The sequence below is a fragment of the Zeugodacus cucurbitae genome, chromosome 2 (genome assembly GCF_028554725.1).
Source record: "Zeugodacus cucurbitae isolate PBARC_wt_2022May chromosome 2, idZeuCucr1.2, whole genome shotgun sequence".
NCBI classification, from domain to species: domain Eukaryota; kingdom Metazoa; phylum Arthropoda; class Insecta; order Diptera; family Tephritidae; genus Zeugodacus; species Zeugodacus cucurbitae.
This window is the reverse complement of record NC_071667.1, coordinates 54505993-54521893: the sequence shown is the minus strand read 5'-3', so window position 1 is coordinate 54521893 and position 15901 is coordinate 54505993. Positions and strand designations below refer to the sequence as shown.

The following is a 15901-nucleotide window of genomic DNA, read 5'->3' as shown; positions in this document are numbered from 1 at the left end:
CCCAATTTGGCTTAGTGCTTTCACGCGCACGCAAAAGCAAAGTTTTAACTCTCTTTTATAATAATTTTTTACATAATATTAATGATTTGCTTAGACTGATAAGACACTGATTGTGTAACTATGTTCCAATATGTTGTCATTTGTAATCGAAACATAGGAAGTGTAAAAATATTATTAGTATAAACAATTTTTATAAAACTATGGCACAATTTCTTGTATTTGACATTTAAAATTGTCTGCAAAACAACGTACAAAGACGTCGATGGCTTCTTCTACACATACGTTACGCTGTAACTCTTGACTCAGTGAGGTAACACCCTTTCCTTCAATACCGCATGGTACAATGTGTTCGAACCAACGCAAATCAGTACAACAATTAAGACCAATGCCGTGTGTTGTGACATATCTAGAACCGTGTACACCGATTGCACAAATCTTGTTATTTCCCACCCATATGCCAGTATCAGATGTTGTAGTAGCTTGTGGTATACCCATTCTGCGACATATTTCAATAACAGTCTTCTCCAATGTTGCAACATACCATCGCATTTTCGGCTGAAATTGATGCAGATGTAAAATGGGATATGCAACTAATTGGCCTGGTCCATGAAATGTTATCAATCCGCCGCGATTTGTACGATGAAACTCAGCACCCAGTTTGCGTAAACGTTGTTCATCCTCATCTGAGTAATTCTTCGTTCGTATACCAATGGTATACACTGGATCATGTTGCTGTAAAATTAGATAATTACGGAAGTTGGCCCAATCTTCAGCTTTCTGACTACTCAGTTGTTTTTGTAGTTTTAAACCCGACCCATAACTATGATGACCCGCATTTACAATTGTAACTAAAGGGATCGCTTTTTTCATCGTTTGTTGTGTTACTACATACTACATTCTTCTAAAATGATTAAGCACACTGTTCGCGGTTGCTACTGTCAGATAGAACTTATGAAAAAAGTTCTAACTTTTTTTTGGAACAATTTAATAAAAGTTTAACTCATAATCGTTTAATACAAGAAGTAAATTAAAAGCACTCATATAGGTAGTTTCTTTATCCGTAATTAACTTTTTTTTATACATTGGTACCGTTTTCTTTAGTTACAAATCAGTTGGCATCCTTCCACTTAACGATCAGCTGTTAGCACTATAGAAGTTCACATTTGTTTAAATCAATACGATTTTTGTGTATTTAAAACTTTTAACTTTAAATAAAAACCTAAATTTGTGAAATACCGCATATGCGGAAGTAAACTATGCAACGTTTAATTATAAGTAAGTCAATACTGTGCAGTAACAAGTTTAACTTCACTATTGCCACTTTAATAAATAATTAGTGTGATGGAGCGAAAACAGAGATTTGTATTACATATCTACGATTAATAAATTTACCGAGAAATTTCAATTAATAACACTTTAATAAATAATTAATTTAATAATTAATAATTGATGGAGCGAAAACAGAGATTTGTATTACATATCTGCGATTAATAAATTTACGGAGAAATTTCAATTAATAATGTACCGGTGAGATCACTAATGTTTACATACGAAAGGCAACAGCTGATGGGCAAACATGTTTAGACATGTTACTTGTAGAAGTGCCAGAAAAGTTGTTAACCTTATATTTTCTGTATGTATGTGTTATTTTATTCAGTGATATCTCACGTCAGCTAAAAGTGCGCCCAAATGTGTATTTGAAAGATACATTTTGGCGCGTTTTTACAAGTCTTATTTATGAAGTGTGCTAGATTAGATGCAAATCAGAGTGCGTCAGTGAAAATTGTAATTAAATTGATTTTTTAAAGTCATCGCTGTACGAGTATTTCTGAAAAAATAAAATACTGAATACTGAATTCAACAAACTTTAGCAGCTACGCAAACATATTGCTTTTATTTTAGAACGTTTGCTAGGAACTATGACATCACTCAAACCATTTAATGCTGCAATTCCTAAATATGGAGCTGGCACGCAGCCTTTCACCGTTCTAATTGAAGGCAATATTGGTAGTGGAAAGACTACGTTCATTGAACATTTTCAAAAGTTTGAGGACAAAGTTTGCGCCATGGCGGAGCCGGTGGAGAAATGGCGAAATTTTAAAGGATACAATTTATTGGTTAGTAACTACCTAAAATACTTGTGGATGTGGTAATAAATATGTATAAAGATATTAAATAAAACGTTCCCTATAGGAATTGATGTATATTGATCCGGATCGCTGGGCGATGCCATTTCAATCGTATGTGATGCTGACGATGTTGGAACGACATACAAAACCTACAGACAAACCTATAAAGATCCTAGAACGCTCGTTATACAGTGCAAAGTAAATTAATATATAAAATCATATATTTGTTTAGTATTTTGACCATTATTTATTTATTAAAGGTACTGCTTTGTTGAGAATTTACACAAGAGTGGCCTTATACATGATGGCATGTATGAAATACTGAAAGAATGGTATTCATATGTTGAAGACATTACACACATACAAGCCGACTTAATAGGTAAAACAGACTTTTCTTCTTATTATTGAACGACTAAACGTAGCATAACTATTTTTTCAGTGTATTTGCGGACGACACCTGAGGTGGTATATGAGCGTATACGTAAACGCGCACGTTCCGAAGAGTCATGTGTGCCACTTGAGTATATCAAACAGTTGCACGAACTGCATGAAGATTGGTTGATACGAAAAAAAATGGGATCTAACATTAAAGTAAATATAAAAGTTTTTTAATATTTTTATCAAAACGATACTTATTCTATTTTTAATCCTCTTTAAGGTACTAGAAATTGAGGCGGATTTAGATCTCTCTGAAATCGATCGGGAGTACAAACGATCTGAGAATGTAATTACAGCTTCAATCCAACAACAAAGACCAGTAGTGACAGCATCTCCCAGTAAGCGTTCGGATTTTTTGGGTTAGATAAAATAGGAAGCATTTTAGCTAAATTCCTCAAAACATTCTGACATATTTAGCTGTTCTCAACATCTCTAGATATATTTTTTCAAAAATTGTAAAATTTCGAAATAAGTTATGAAAATCATATATTATAGTTTTAATGACTAATGTAGTTATACTTTTTTAGATATGTAAGAATGATGTGCATTTTAAGATAAAATATATATGACTAGCATAAATACAATAAAATTGAAAATCGGTTTCATTTTGTTTGTCGAACAACTGAAGTAATAAAGGCTGATCAACAGTCAATAATAACTTGATTAAACGAATTTACAAAATTGGGATAATCTCTTATGCTATATTCAACTAAGTCAGCTTCTTAGCACAACTATCTGCATAAAGTGCCAATTAAATAGAATAGCGCAAGACACAACGCATTAATACTAATAAATAAACGAATAAAATTGGAATTAATATAAATTATTTATTCAGTATTTCAAAAAATTTGGACAAAATTATACATTTGTTTAATTAGTATTTTCTTGTCTATATTTCCTTAAAGTATTTTGTTATTTATTTGGTGGAGGTCCGTTCATCATAGGAGGTCGTACACCTAAAGCACCTAAGGGTGGTGGTGGTCCCATCATTGGCCCCATCGGTCCCATGATTGGTGGCGGTCGCATGCCCATCATTGGTGGTGGCATAGCTCCGTGTGGTCCCATCATCATAGGCGGCATTCCAGGCGCACCCGGCATAAGACCCGGACGCGGTGGTGGTGCCATATTGGGAGGCGGTATCGCAACACCTGGATTTTGTGTAATCTTACCAGCTTTAAAAGCAGCTGTGGTAGCATCGATTAAATGTTGCGCCTGTTCCTCCATCCATTTTTGGTAATAGAATTTTACGTTGTCCCTATGCTTTCGTCCCGTGCAATGTGTTTTTCGCACCGACGGTGAATCGTGTGTTAAATATGTATCACAATAGTCGCAATAATATTTCGGCATTTTATTTTATTTTATTTCACAAAATTCGTAAACACTGCTCTATACTTTTATTCATTTATCATTTACAAAACTATTGAAATATCTAGAAAAAAACACAATTGAAGAAAACAAATGTTTTGCTTGTCAAAATAGTAAAGTTGCATATACACGAATTCACTGCTGAATAACAGAGTTGCATTTCGTTTTTAATGTTGTTAACATAATTCTCAGTTAACACAAAGTTGTAATGACTACCAAGAATATCGGAAGTATAATGCTATTTAAACTTAAAAATTGTTGATACAGTTATGATATGTATTTTGTTTACATAATTGTTTATAAATTTATTAAACAAGTTTTTACTGACGAAATTTTTAAACTTAAATTTAAACTAAATAAATAACATAACTTTTAATATTCAATGCATTTCTTAGTTTCATTATATTACAATTATTTATTTATTTTCTTTTATTATTCAAACTTTTATTTAATTATCAGATCTGTTAGTAAAATTATTTATTTTCATAAAATTTTTTGATAAAAACCCTGTGTAGGTGCTTGGCGCCGCAACCCTGTGTCCAGTTTTCCCTTGGCAAGTCCAGTTTTCCAGTGATTTGACTTCTGTCAAAATTCTGTCATATTTGTGAAAATTCTAAATTGCTCACGAATTATCTGCTAAAAGTAGCTAAAAGTTTTCAGTCTTTGAAGCTTTTTTAAATAATTATCACAAAATATGAGTTCCGTAAAGATGCTAAACTTGTCCAGAGTAAGTCAAAATCGTTTAAATCAGTTGTGACAATCTGAATTCTTATGCTAAAAATTGTATTTGCATGTGCCTATTATCGGCATTACGTAAGGTCAATACATCATATTCTGTTATTCGTTTCGAAATATTGTTATAATATTATTGAATTGGAAATATATCTCTAAAATTCTTTAAATATTCTATTGTAGGTTGTGGTTCGTAACCTTACCACCACTGTACCACGTCGTGCCGCCGCAAAGGGTGAAGTAGAGAAGGGCTACTTTGAATTGAAGAAAGTGCAGGAACACTTCCAAAAGCACGATGGCAAACCAGTGTTCCTTAAGGGTTCATTCTCCGATCAACTGTTGTACCGTTTGACCGTCGCTCTTAGTTTGGCCGGTGTTGGTGGTATGCTGAAATTGTTCTACGACTTGAGCGTTCCCCAGAGCCAAGATTAAATGCTAAACAACAACATCTGTAATTAATGTTTTAAATTAAGCTTTCAAAGTCTAAAAACATATATGACTAATCGGGATGTATAAGTATGTTTCCTTGTTTTGTGGTAAGTGTAATTAACTATCAAACATAACTGTTTACATAATATGTGTTTTACTGTTGCAGAATGATGGAGTAATGCAATACCTATTGTCTAACCTATCCATAAATGTTTTATGTTAAAAATTAAACATTCACATAAACGCATTTAAAACATGGAAATATACGTATTACAAACGATAAAAGAAAAACTTTTAATTTAAACAAGAAATCGATGGTAGGTAAAGCTTCATTAGCAATGTCTTCGTCATAAATATTTTTGTTTGTTATTGTGTTAATTTAGATGATTGAAAATTCATGAACTTTTACAGTGTCATTGTGTTAAAAATATATTAGTATCTCTTAAAGTTATTGTGTCTATACTGGAATTTCAAAATGTTATATTATATTTTGCGAATTTTGTTAACAGCCTTGCAAAGCCATATTTAGTTAAAAATTGTAGTATTTACATCTCCCAGGTCTTTTAGCTTATTAACCTCGCAAAAGGAGCAATTGGAAACTAACATGATTTATGGGAAAAAGTTGCTTGTTAAACTACTTTGGATTGCAGTATGTTTGACAACTATTCTTTTGTAACATTTGTAGGCATTGAAGTATAAATCAATTATATTTCAAACATTTCAAATTAATTATTGTTTTCGTAACGCAATATCTTGGTTATTAGGATGTTCAGATTGATTTATGTAAGCGCAGATATATTTTGCAATATTAAATGCCATGTAATTTATATAACTGCAATTGTAGCCTTCACTGCATCGTTGCAATGGTCGCAGCTTGTTACAGTTGTCCACAAGATTTGCCAGTGGTCCAAGCAAAACGACTGGTGGTAGCTCTTGTGCTGGAAGTCCGGGTCCATCCAAGAAACCAAATCCTGGTCTAGAGAAAATCAGAAAAATGCAAAAACTTTTCCAAAAGGACAATGGCAAACCTATACATCTGAAGGGTGGCAGTAGAGACGTAATGCTATATCGTGCCACATGGGGGCTGGCTATACTTGGATTACTGTTACAAATTCATATGTTCGCAATGTATATAATTTATTGAAATTTTTGATTTTTTCTGGTAAACATTAACTTACTTAATATAAATACAAAAATGAGAAAGCGAACACTCATGCTAGCAAACAACTCTTCTCCATTAACAAAAATGTTTTATTTTTTTTTCAATTACTGTTCACTAACTTATCATCAGCGTCCAGTTTGTCGATAACCTGCTTTAGACAGTCTTTTGTAGAAATGTGCTCCAGGTCACACATGCGTGTCAAGTCCATGGTGGCGATCTGTTCGATCATCTCCTTTATGCGTTCCTGTTTTATAATGGATTTAACTGTTTGGCGCGAGGCTGGCAAATTTCCACTGGTGGAACGTTTATCAATTTTTTCGGCTGAATTCTCAACTTGACGTCCTTTCGAACGGTAATGCTGTTCGATGAGTTGTCGAATCTTCTGTCTGGTTGCCAACGTTTTTCGATTCACCTTACCTAGCGCCAGATTGTGCAGTTCATTGAAGTTTATGTCTTTCGATTGCTGATCAGCAGTTTCAGCTGATTGTATGTCAGCATCTGACTGTTGTGCAGATGTTTCTTTAGATTCGTGCACTTCAATAGGTTCTTCAATGTTAGGTTCTGGTTGTATTTCATTCGTTTGAATTTCAATTGGTTCTTCGAACGTTTCATCGTCCACCACTTCCAATGTCCAGTCCTCCACGTAACCGTCCTCGATCGACGCTTTTGCATCTACTATATCGTTAAGTGTGCTTTGCACTTCCTCTGCAAATTGTAGTGGTTCTGCAATAGGTTCATCTTTTGCCTTTTCTAAGCTGTGCAAGTCTTTGGGAATTTCATTGTCTTTTACGTCTTCATTAAATCGATTAAGGGTGCTTTCAACGGTTTCTATTTCGATTTCGTTTGACTTTTTACTCTTCTTTTTCGCTTTTTTCTCGTCTTTCGTCTTCTTTTTAGTTCCGACATCAACAGGAAGTTTATGTCTCTTTAAAATAGCTATGCATGGTTTGGTCTTGATGCGTATTGGTACCAATGAGCTATACTGTATGCCAATATTATTGAAACAATCGACAAACTCTGCAATTTCAAACTCTTGCTGCAGTGTTGACCATAGTTGCACATTATTTTTATTCTTTGCTTCCACCAAGAGATGTGTGTAATGACGCGTCTGCTGAGCATCATAAGTTATCGATTCATTTTTGCAATAGCTGTAAATAAGTACGAATATGTAGTAAATAATTTACGAATAAAATTTAGTCTCAACTTACTGCCAGTCATCACGGATTTGTAAAAATCGTGAAACTCCACTTTGTGCCGCTAAATTAGCTATATGCACGGACACATTAGCTGTTTGTGCCTCCAGACGATGCAGACGCGTTAATGCCACACCACCTGGATAATTGGTACTTGATACAACCAAAAGGAATACCGTTATAAGTATATTGACTAATAAATGCGCACCTGCACCAAATGCAAGTACTTGATGCCACAATGATTTGCCGCTATTCAGCCAGCTGTAAAAAATTATACAAATTATTAGAAGAACAATATTTATAGTATATAACAATTTTCGTACAAACGTGTACAGGCACAAGCAGCCGCCAAATTGAGCACAGGGAACACATAAACAATAAAGCGCAACTCTTTGTGCGGTAGGATTGAGTAGATGAGTACAAATGCCAAGGCCGCCAGCACTAATGGACGTATGCGCCGTTCCAAACAGAAACCTATTGGCACCAGTATTATTGAAGCGCCAAGAGCGCGTGGTAATGCTGAATAGAAATACCATAAAAACGGCGAAGTCTGTAAGTCAAAGGTTTAAGTCAAGGAAAAGCCGAAAAATAACAATAAACTAATTTTGAATTATTTGGTATACGTTTCAAAACAAATTGTAACTTTCAAAGGATACACCCCAATCGGCGCTTTTATTCAATATTGTGTTGTACCAGAGTACTTCACCCTCCGGCCACAAGAGACGACGCCAGAAAAACGAGTCCAAAACAATGGTTGTGACCAAAATAGCTAAACCTGCGGGTAATGCTATTTTTAGTACGCTGTAAATGTATTAACATATATTTTTTAAACATAAAAGTATTGGATGGATTGTACAAAGCGAGTTGTAGTGTGTGTTTGTTGAGTTTACCTTGAAATGCTAAGTTTTCGATAAACCAAGTCATAAGTTAGTAAAAGGCCCAAGAATATTAAAAGTTCTGAACGAAATATCAATATTGCGATGCCGGAACATATAATGAAGGGTTTCGTTTGGCCTTGTAACCAAAATGCCAGCGCATACAGTACTAAGAAACAGATAAAAAAACAATTTTAAGCATTTATATATAAAATACATAATTGTATGCAGTGACAACTTACCAACGGGCAAAGCTATAACATTAGGCAATGGTCGACTCATATAGAATATGAAATGAAACTGTGTCAGTGTGATTATGGTAAACCAGAGACGCACATCTGTGCCAAACTGTTTGGTTATCACACGACGGAAATTGTGCCATGAGGCAGTTACTACCGCGGCTAAAACTAAACGAACTGCAAGTGTATAACCAATAATTAGGTACTGTTATAATACGAACATATTATACGCATGCTTACCAACATACTGCGCCCAAAATTTATTCATGCTGAGTGTTTCAAAAAGTATAACAAATGGTGAGGACAATATGGAGATAACAAGCGGACCGAGAAAAGTACGCGGTACCACACCGGGGAAATCATGATGATCATACTGTGCGAAGTAGAATGTATTAAAAATTATTACAAATTAGTATTGTCATTGTAATTTCCAAAATACAACAAACCTGCGTAAAATTTTGTCTTAAATATAGAATATCATGCATAGCTTGCATATTGAAACTCTCCTCCACTTTTGTGAATGGCGTGTAAAACAGATGCGCCGCAGCCGTTAAAAATAATAATGAATCCATCGTAGCTGGACTAGTTTCCAATTAAATACCGATGTAGTAAAGACTTAAAGCCACAAGTAGTTATTTAAATAACAATCCGCGCGAAGCGTAATTAACGGTGTACGTATCGATGGTCAATTAACTTAATTACATAATGGCATTTTATCCACAATACGATTCCCGAATTTTCCACTATGCTATATTCATATAAAATTTACGTTCGCTTATCTATGCGGAATAGCTCTACGATGTTGAGCGGCACCTGTGCAGAACTTTGACTCCAGGAAACTCTTTAACACTTTGTTTTTTGTTTTTCCTACAATTTGTTAATCTATTGTTTCCCTGACATTTACACTAATACGCTGGCGATTAACATCACGCCGATGTGCTGTTTATTGCCATTTTTCCAATATATGGACTTTATTATTCTAAATTTAGTTTTTGTCAATTCCACGTCGCTGACGGTGTGTTGAATGTTGTGCATCATTTTTGTTGTTGCTGCTGTGAAACAGCTGTTTAGCAATAGACGCAGAGTTGCCGCTCTCCAAATGAGTGAAATGACTTCGATGGGTAAATTGAAATATGTCTTCGGGTATAGGAAACGGAAGGATATGTCTTCGGTTTGAGGAAACGAAAGGATGTGAACTTTATAATAAAGGAAGTAAAATAAACTATTTATTATTATTATTGAATATTAATATATATTCATATATTGATGGAAATTTTAAAATTTTCATTATATTATATTTATGTACACACACATACATTTAAATACATATGTACTTGGGTATGTGGATATAGATAAAAACGTAGGTTATGTTGAAACTAGCAAAAAAAAAATATAAAAAAAAATTTAAAAAATATAATATAAATGTAAATGTAAAAAAATATATAAAACCTTTAATACGGAATTATCTGTATACATATTGATATACAAGCATATAAATATTGATTTTATTTTAGTATTATGTTTTGAAAAAATACATATTTCAAAATATTTCCGTTTTCCAAAATTCTCTTTAAATATAAAATAAAATTAAAATTGAAATATTAGTGTTCACAGAATCTACAGTGGAATTAAGCAACTACATTTAGTGGTTCTTTATGTTTTCCTATGAAAATTATACCAAACGGTTGGCCTCAGTATTTGCAAGGGTATTTCCCCTTTAGTGCATATGCCCTTTAGCTTTGATTTTCTAGCTGCTTTACTTTTATTACGTATGTGTGCGGAGCACCGAAGTGTTAATGGCGAAGTTGAAGTGTATTTTATTGCTTAGCGCGCACATTTCGTATTTAAATGTTGCGTAACGGTGTAATAGCGAATATGGCTTTAAAAGAGTAGATATGTCTGCAAATACGAAAAAAAGAAGGAACAGCTACTTATATGGAGACAAAAATACTTATATATTTACATACATATATAAGTAGGTACAAAGAGGTATATTTCTTTATATGACTATATATAGACAGATAGAAAAAAACAACATTGACAATAATAAACATTCGCTGAGAGTTTTTTTGATTATCCTAAATAATATACCACCGGCCACGAGATAAGTACATACATAATTATGTATTTATGTACGAAAAGTTGAAATTTAAACTTTTGTATTTATAAAAGAAATTATTCCATTTATACTGACTTATTTCTGGTACGTGCCTTGTCCTTTCGACGTCGTCGCTCCACTGCGTCATCAAAAACTGCTCCTCATAAACCGCAATCAATGGATAAGGATTGGTAAAGAGCCAAATTCGGCTGAAACAAAATGGAGGACAGCAGTAGAACCGGAGGGATGATATAATGGATTCGCATACATATGTATGTATAAGAACGTTTTCAAAATCGGAATGTTTCAATTCGAAAATAACGATATGTCTTTACTATGCGCATTCTAACACGACAATCTTTTACCTAAGTAAAGAAATTATATGTGCACGACTTCAAACTATTAAAAAATTAAAATAAAAGGCCCTAGCGAAGTTTTGTTTTTTGTTTAATTATTTGTATTTATAGTTAGATCACATAGCAAAAATAAATTGAAATTCCTTTAGTATGTATATAGTAATGTAAGCATCCACATCACCCACATACACATATAATATTATCCATACACGTACATATCAAACATATCTACATTTATATTTACATAATTAAAATTACATATGTTATTGTAATAACTAACTACTTTAGTTTAATAAGAGAAATTAGAGTAAGAGAACAAGAGGATACATATGTAAAGAGAGTAATTGAGATTAAACTTTAAAACTAAGATAGGATAAGTGCAAATGAAATAAAGTAAAAAATTGAGTTCTTATTCAGACACTAAAGAAAGCGTTTGGTTTTAATCACGGAACATAATTATATGCGAAAAAAATAAGAAGTAAAAATGTGTTTGATAGAAAATATTTATATGTGCATTTGATGAATTAAGGTTATCAGTTATTAATTAGCTTTTCTTTATGAATTTTGACTTGATTAAGACGTGATGACATTGAATCAAACAAACATTTTAGCGTCGTCATGCTGATTTAAGTCTATTTTAGCTGTATTGTCATTTTTACTCTTTTGCGGTATTATATTGGCGTCAATTTTAAAAAACCTTAGCGAATAATATTTCCCATAGATCCCCAATAGGGTACAAATCTGGATTTTTTACTAGCCAATCCAAAAGCGGTATTTTTCTGTACTTGAAAAACGTTTTAGTAAGAGTTGCATTGTGAATTGGAGCATTGTCGTGCTGGAAAGTCCAATTATCCCCGACAATTTGTGCTGGAAATTCTATTAATTTATCATCGAGTAAGTTCAAATCGATGCATTCATTTTTGTCGATATATAGCATATTGGGGTCTTTCCTGCATAACAAAAGGCAGCCCACACCATTACGGAATCTCCGCCGTGTACGCATTCCAACACGACAATCTTTTATTCATTCCTTGCTGTTCGCTAAATCATGGTTAAACGATCAATCAATATTTGTACTCTTTAATAAAAGGCCAAAATTTCACCAATTATGAATAAATCTTCTTCCTTCCATCTTTGAATTATAAAATACTACTGTACTCTTTAAAAAGCACTATGAAACATTTTGAAAATATTTAAAGCCTTAATTGGTAACCACCTTGACCCCGTAAATTTTCACCTTTTTTTATGGATCTTTGCTTCAGCCGTGGCGGGCTCAAAGCTCTCGTTTTGTCTTATTAAATAGTATAATATGTTTAAAACATTCTTCAAAAATAACAAATCGATCCGAGTTAAAATATAGACCCTTTGGAAGTTCCGCCCATCAGGCCAAGGCAGTTACAATTTAAAATTCTAAACGCGTTTATCTCAAAACTAAATTTTTTAAGTTGGTGGAAACGATTTCTCGAAAAATTATGAAGCGATTTTGTTCAAATTTTGCGCACATCTTTTATATAATACTAGCAGACCACTCCGACTTCGCACGGGCTTAAACAAACGTTTCAAAAGTTATATGTTTTTACACACTTATACACACTCTCCCATACATATGTATATACTGGCGCGAGTTCATTTAAAAAAAGTAAAATGAGGACAATTCGAACATGAAATTATATATTATTTGAGCTTAAACTTAATTACGATCTCTAGTCTTTTGTGGCCGTTGTCTTTTTCTCTGATTATTCAGACGTTGGAAAAGCTCAGAGTTCGACGGTCTAGTGCGAGCTTGTATATTTCTAATATTGTTTTCTTCAAGCAGTTGCACACGCTACGTACTCGACGCTCAAGCGCGTACTTGGCAGGTTTTGAAATTTTGTTCAGCAAGCAGCTGCGAGCAGTCGTTACTCCACTCTCTGGCACGCGATTGCGATGCGAAGAGAATGACTTGGAAGACGATTTTCAGTTTCAGATTAAGATTCTCCATCACGGAGTCTTTTTGATACCTCCACCTGGGAACTATTTCCAGAAAGTTAAGATTCTAGCAATAAATATAGCCTATGTTACTCGGGGTGAATGTAGTTTTCCAATGGTGAAATAATTTTTGAAATCGGCACAGTAGTTTTCGAGTTTATTCAATACAAACATACATACAAATCATTCTTCTTTATAATAGTAATATAGATTATCTAGTTACTGATTGAAGGATTTTTATTTTTTTTTATGGGAATTATGACAAAAAAGTCAGTATTTGTTAAAAATCTGTCAAAAGTTCAAATTTTAATAGTTTTTTCCTTCGTTAAATGACGAGATTTTCAAGTACTAGCGAAATATGTTTAATTTATTGATTTTGGATGAAGCAATAATGAGTTATGCTGTCCACGGCAAGAGCTTTTTTTGGACACGTCGTGAGAGATGAGGTATCAACGGCTGAATTTTCGTAATTTTTAAATAAGTATTTCACAAAATACCATTTCAATATGCATCTTTGATATGCTGAATTGTTTAGATCTGATTGCACATATTAAAAAAAAATTATGAAAATACCCATTTGTACAACCTCTGAAAGGCACCTAACCCCTTAAGTGATCTACATATTCCTTGTGTCATAGAAATTCTAAATAAAGCAAAACAAATAATTTCTTATCTTCCGCAACGAAATCATAAAATATTTACCGCAGATATTCTTATACCAAATAGTTTCGCATCACTTAGCGCCGTCAAATTGCGCATTATAACTCATAAACGATAGAAGATGGCAATAACTGAGACACATGAAGCAGGAAAACTTTATGCCGACAACGGCACGCTTAAATATAAATTTAAAAACGATTCGAAAATAATTTAAAAAATTAACTCTAGTGCCTACATATGTTTATACCGCTATGCTCACAAAGCATGGGTGTATGTGTGTGACAAATTGCGCCACAAGGTAAAGGGCGGCAGTTGGGTGGGTTTGGAATGGTTAGTTGGTGGCAGAAAGAATTGTATTTCATTAAATTTTATTTATAGTAAGCAATTTTATGCATCTAAAACGCGTCTATCATCGAATATCACGATGCGGAAAAAGCGTTGAACGCTCGAATCCAACAACCGCAGCCAATTTTCGGCGAGTTCAACGGGCTGACTGCTAGGCAAATTGTTCTCGGGTCCGTTGTATGGCGGCGTGACGACTGTTTGCATTTACAGTAACGCTGAAAATCATATATTTATATTTACTTATATGTGAGCGTCGTCTGTACGAAGCATACTTTCACCACAGAGTTTTTTTCTATCTATCGCATATGATTCTCTTAAGCTGCTATTTCTTCCTGCTTGATTCGCCTATAATTTCATTTGATTTCACCTTTTCAAACACATACATACATATTTATATATGAACCCATACTACATAGAGATGGGCTGCCAAAGAAAACACCGCAATGGCTAATGTGAAATATTGCCGAGCAACAGGCAATGCCGACGCATCCCGCTTCTGTGGTCCATGCTTTCGTATGGCGGGCTTTTGTCGATCTTCATCGCGCCGCCACACTATCGGGCACAACATATGCAGCCACAAATCAGAATTCCGTCGAAGCGTTCATTCATTCAAGTGTATCGAGCGTGAAGCCCCGTACTGAGTGGCTTTTGGTCGCCATCCTCTAGCTGCTGCATTTTGCTGTTTTACCGTTGCAACGCGCAGCGCTCTGCCACGTCACAACATCAGCATGCCATATTGACGCAACGCCGTGCGCCTTCGCAAGCAAACACACACTTTCCCCAAGGCGGATGTTTTCGAAGGTGTTTGTGTTGGTGTTGGTGGCTATGGCGGCCGCTGCAGAACTTGCCAACTGAAGCTGATGGTGCGGTTGGCGTTGCTCCACACACTGCGGCTATTGCTGCTGCCGTTTAGGACGGTTTCAGCAGTTTCATGCCCTTTCGGTGGAAATTCTTTAATTGCACATGAGATTTGCAATTGTTTTCATTAGGAATTATTTTTGTGAAATATTTTATGCGCAAAAAGTAATTAAAATGTCTACAGCGCGCTGATTTTCTACATTCTACACAATCTGCACAAGAATAAAAACATTTTAAAATATTTCTATTCACTATAAATATAATCACTATTTGTGTAGTACACACCGAATATAATAAATACGCTCTTAAATATTTAATTATTCATACACCGAAGGCATTCAGTTTGGACCGGATAGTGAAACCACCGTTTTTGTTTTGTATTCTTATTTAATTCAGCCTCTGGTCAACAGATTATAATATTATATGGAAAGACAAAAACCTTACAGCATTCTCAGAAGATCAGCGTAGACTTTAAGGACTTTGCTCCAAAGTGACTCTGCTGTACCTTCAGAAATCGTTATAAGAATCTTTTTAAAATGGTGCTATCTATGTACGTAAACTAATCCTTTATATGGAATACAGATAGAACAAAATCGGGGATTTTCGATTCTTTATTTTCACCTGCGAAAGTAGACACTCTGTATCAGCCATCTTAGCAGATGAGATGTCTGTCAGCAAGTACATGAGAACCGTGAGCAGAAGCTGCCAACCCCTAATACACCGTATTATACGACTCGTGCACATTGGGCAATTTAAAGCCAGGAGGTTAATTCGACTGTATTAGAATCGATACCTTCCAAAACCGGTCGCTCTTAAGAAAAAACGTTGGTTTTACCGTGCTATTAGAGACTGACTCATTAGACCGACTTTAAAAGGTTCAGACCGTCAAACTATTTAGTTTTAGCTAGTCTAGCGTTGAGTGTTAGAAACATATGAAGTTCCACAACAGAGACCACAATAGCGAAAAAAAGCAATGACATCGAGCCCCAGCGATACTAAGGGAGAAACAAGGAGCCATAGGTAAGCTGGAAGCTGTAACCGGCTATCTAAGGAT

At 34.4% G+C, this 15901-nt stretch overlaps 6 protein-coding genes across 7 annotated transcripts; 3 read left to right on the top strand and 3 right to left on the bottom strand.

Annotated features, from left to right (window-relative positions):
• Nucleotide 1: 1 nt before the first annotated feature.
• On the bottom strand, nucleotides 2-873 carry LOC105209421 (putative lipoyltransferase 2, mitochondrial). Its single transcript, XM_011179809.3, has one exon. The coding sequence runs from the start codon at nucleotides 868-870 to the stop codon at nucleotides 199-201; it is 672 nt and encodes a 223-aa protein (XP_011178111.2). The 5' UTR covers nucleotides 871-873; the 3' UTR covers nucleotides 2-198.
• Nucleotides 874-1133: 260 nt separating this feature from the next.
• LOC105209418 (deoxynucleoside kinase) lies at nucleotides 1134-3156 on the top strand. Of its 2 annotated transcripts, none has more exons than XM_011179806.3 (6): nucleotides 1134-1275; nucleotides 1903-2117; nucleotides 2194-2327; nucleotides 2390-2508; nucleotides 2569-2720; nucleotides 2788-3156. In XM_011179806.3, exons 1-6 carry the CDS (start codon nucleotides 1257-1259, stop codon nucleotides 2929-2931), a joined length of 783 nt encoding a protein of 260 aa, XP_011178108.1. In that variant the 5' UTR covers nucleotides 1134-1256; the 3' UTR covers nucleotides 2932-3156. The 2 variants fall into 2 exon arrangements, with proteins under 2 accessions (XP_011178108.1, XP_011178109.1); XM_011179807.3 differs by lacking the exon at nucleotides 1134-1275 and adding an exon at nucleotides 1647-1785.
• A 218-nt stretch (nucleotides 3157-3374) lies between these two features.
• Nucleotides 3375-4071, bottom strand: LOC105209417 (U1 small nuclear ribonucleoprotein C). Its single transcript, XM_011179805.3, has one exon. It carries the CDS (start codon nucleotides 3912-3914, stop codon nucleotides 3480-3482), a length of 435 nt encoding a protein of 144 aa, XP_011178107.1. The 5' UTR covers nucleotides 3915-4071; the 3' UTR covers nucleotides 3375-3479.
• A 426-nt stretch (nucleotides 4072-4497) lies between these two features.
• LOC105209416 (cytochrome c oxidase subunit 7A, mitochondrial) lies at nucleotides 4498-5384 on the top strand. The gene is made up of 3 exons (XM_011179804.3): nucleotides 4498-4659; nucleotides 4848-5200; nucleotides 5260-5384. Exons 1-2 carry the CDS (start codon nucleotides 4627-4629, stop codon nucleotides 5094-5096), a joined length of 282 nt encoding a protein of 93 aa, XP_011178106.1. The 5' UTR covers nucleotides 4498-4626; the 3' UTR covers nucleotides 5097-5200; nucleotides 5260-5384.
• A 331-nt stretch (nucleotides 5385-5715) lies between these two features.
• On the top strand, nucleotides 5716-6321 carry LOC105209414 (cytochrome c oxidase subunit 7A-related protein, mitochondrial). Its single transcript, XM_011179802.3, has 2 exons — nucleotides 5716-5876; nucleotides 5938-6321. The coding sequence occupies exons 1-2, from the start codon at nucleotides 5859-5861 to the stop codon at nucleotides 6235-6237; spliced, it is 318 nt and encodes a 105-aa protein (XP_011178104.1). The 5' UTR covers nucleotides 5716-5858; the 3' UTR covers nucleotides 6238-6321.
• On the bottom strand, nucleotides 6210-9604 carry LOC105209415 (probable Dol-P-Man:Man(7)GlcNAc(2)-PP-Dol alpha-1,6-mannosyltransferase). Its single transcript, XM_011179803.3, has 8 exons — nucleotides 9009-9604; nucleotides 8803-8935; nucleotides 8566-8739; nucleotides 8339-8492; nucleotides 8105-8249; nucleotides 7772-7998; nucleotides 7464-7709; nucleotides 6210-7403 (listed from the first exon to the last, which is right to left on the bottom strand). The coding sequence occupies exons 1-8, from the start codon at nucleotides 9132-9134 to the stop codon at nucleotides 6356-6358; spliced, it is 2253 nt and encodes a 750-aa protein (XP_011178105.2). The 5' UTR covers nucleotides 9135-9604; the 3' UTR covers nucleotides 6210-6355.
• Nucleotides 9605-15901: the final 6297 nt, after the last annotated feature.

Coding starts and splice junctions, on each gene's coding strand:
- LOC105209416 (XM_011179804.3), top strand. CDS start 4,627: ATGAGTTCCGTAAAGATGCTAAACTTGTCCAGA. Junction 4,660..4,847: donor AGATGCTAAACTTGTCCAGA/GTAAGTCAAAAT, acceptor ATTCTATTGTAG/GTTGTGGTTCGTAACCTTAC.
- LOC105209418 (XM_011179806.3), top strand. Junction 2,118..2,193: donor TTAAAGGATACAATTTATTG/GTTAGTAACTAC, acceptor CGTTCCCTATAG/GAATTGATGTATATTGATCC. Junction 2,328..2,389: donor CGCTCGTTATACAGTGCAAA/GTAAATTAATAT, acceptor TATTTATTAAAG/GTACTGCTTTGTTGAGAATT.
- LOC105209417 (XM_011179805.3), bottom strand. CDS start 3,914: ATGCCGAAATATTATTGCGACTATTGTGATACATATTTAACACACGAT.
- LOC105209415 (XM_011179803.3), bottom strand. CDS start 9,134: ATGGATTCATTATTATTTTTAACGGCTGCGGCGCATCTGTTTTACACG. Junction 7,710..7,771: donor GCTTGTGCCTGTACACGTTT/GTACGAAAATTG, acceptor AATTTTTTACAG/CTGGCTGAATAGCGGCAAAT. Junction 7,404..7,463: donor CAAATCCGTGATGACTGGCA/GTAAGTTGAGAC, acceptor ACTTATTTACAG/CTATTGCAAAAATGAATCGA.
- LOC105209421 (XM_011179809.3), bottom strand. CDS start 870: ATGAAAAAAGCGATCCCTTTAGTTACAATTGTAAATGCGGGTCATCAT.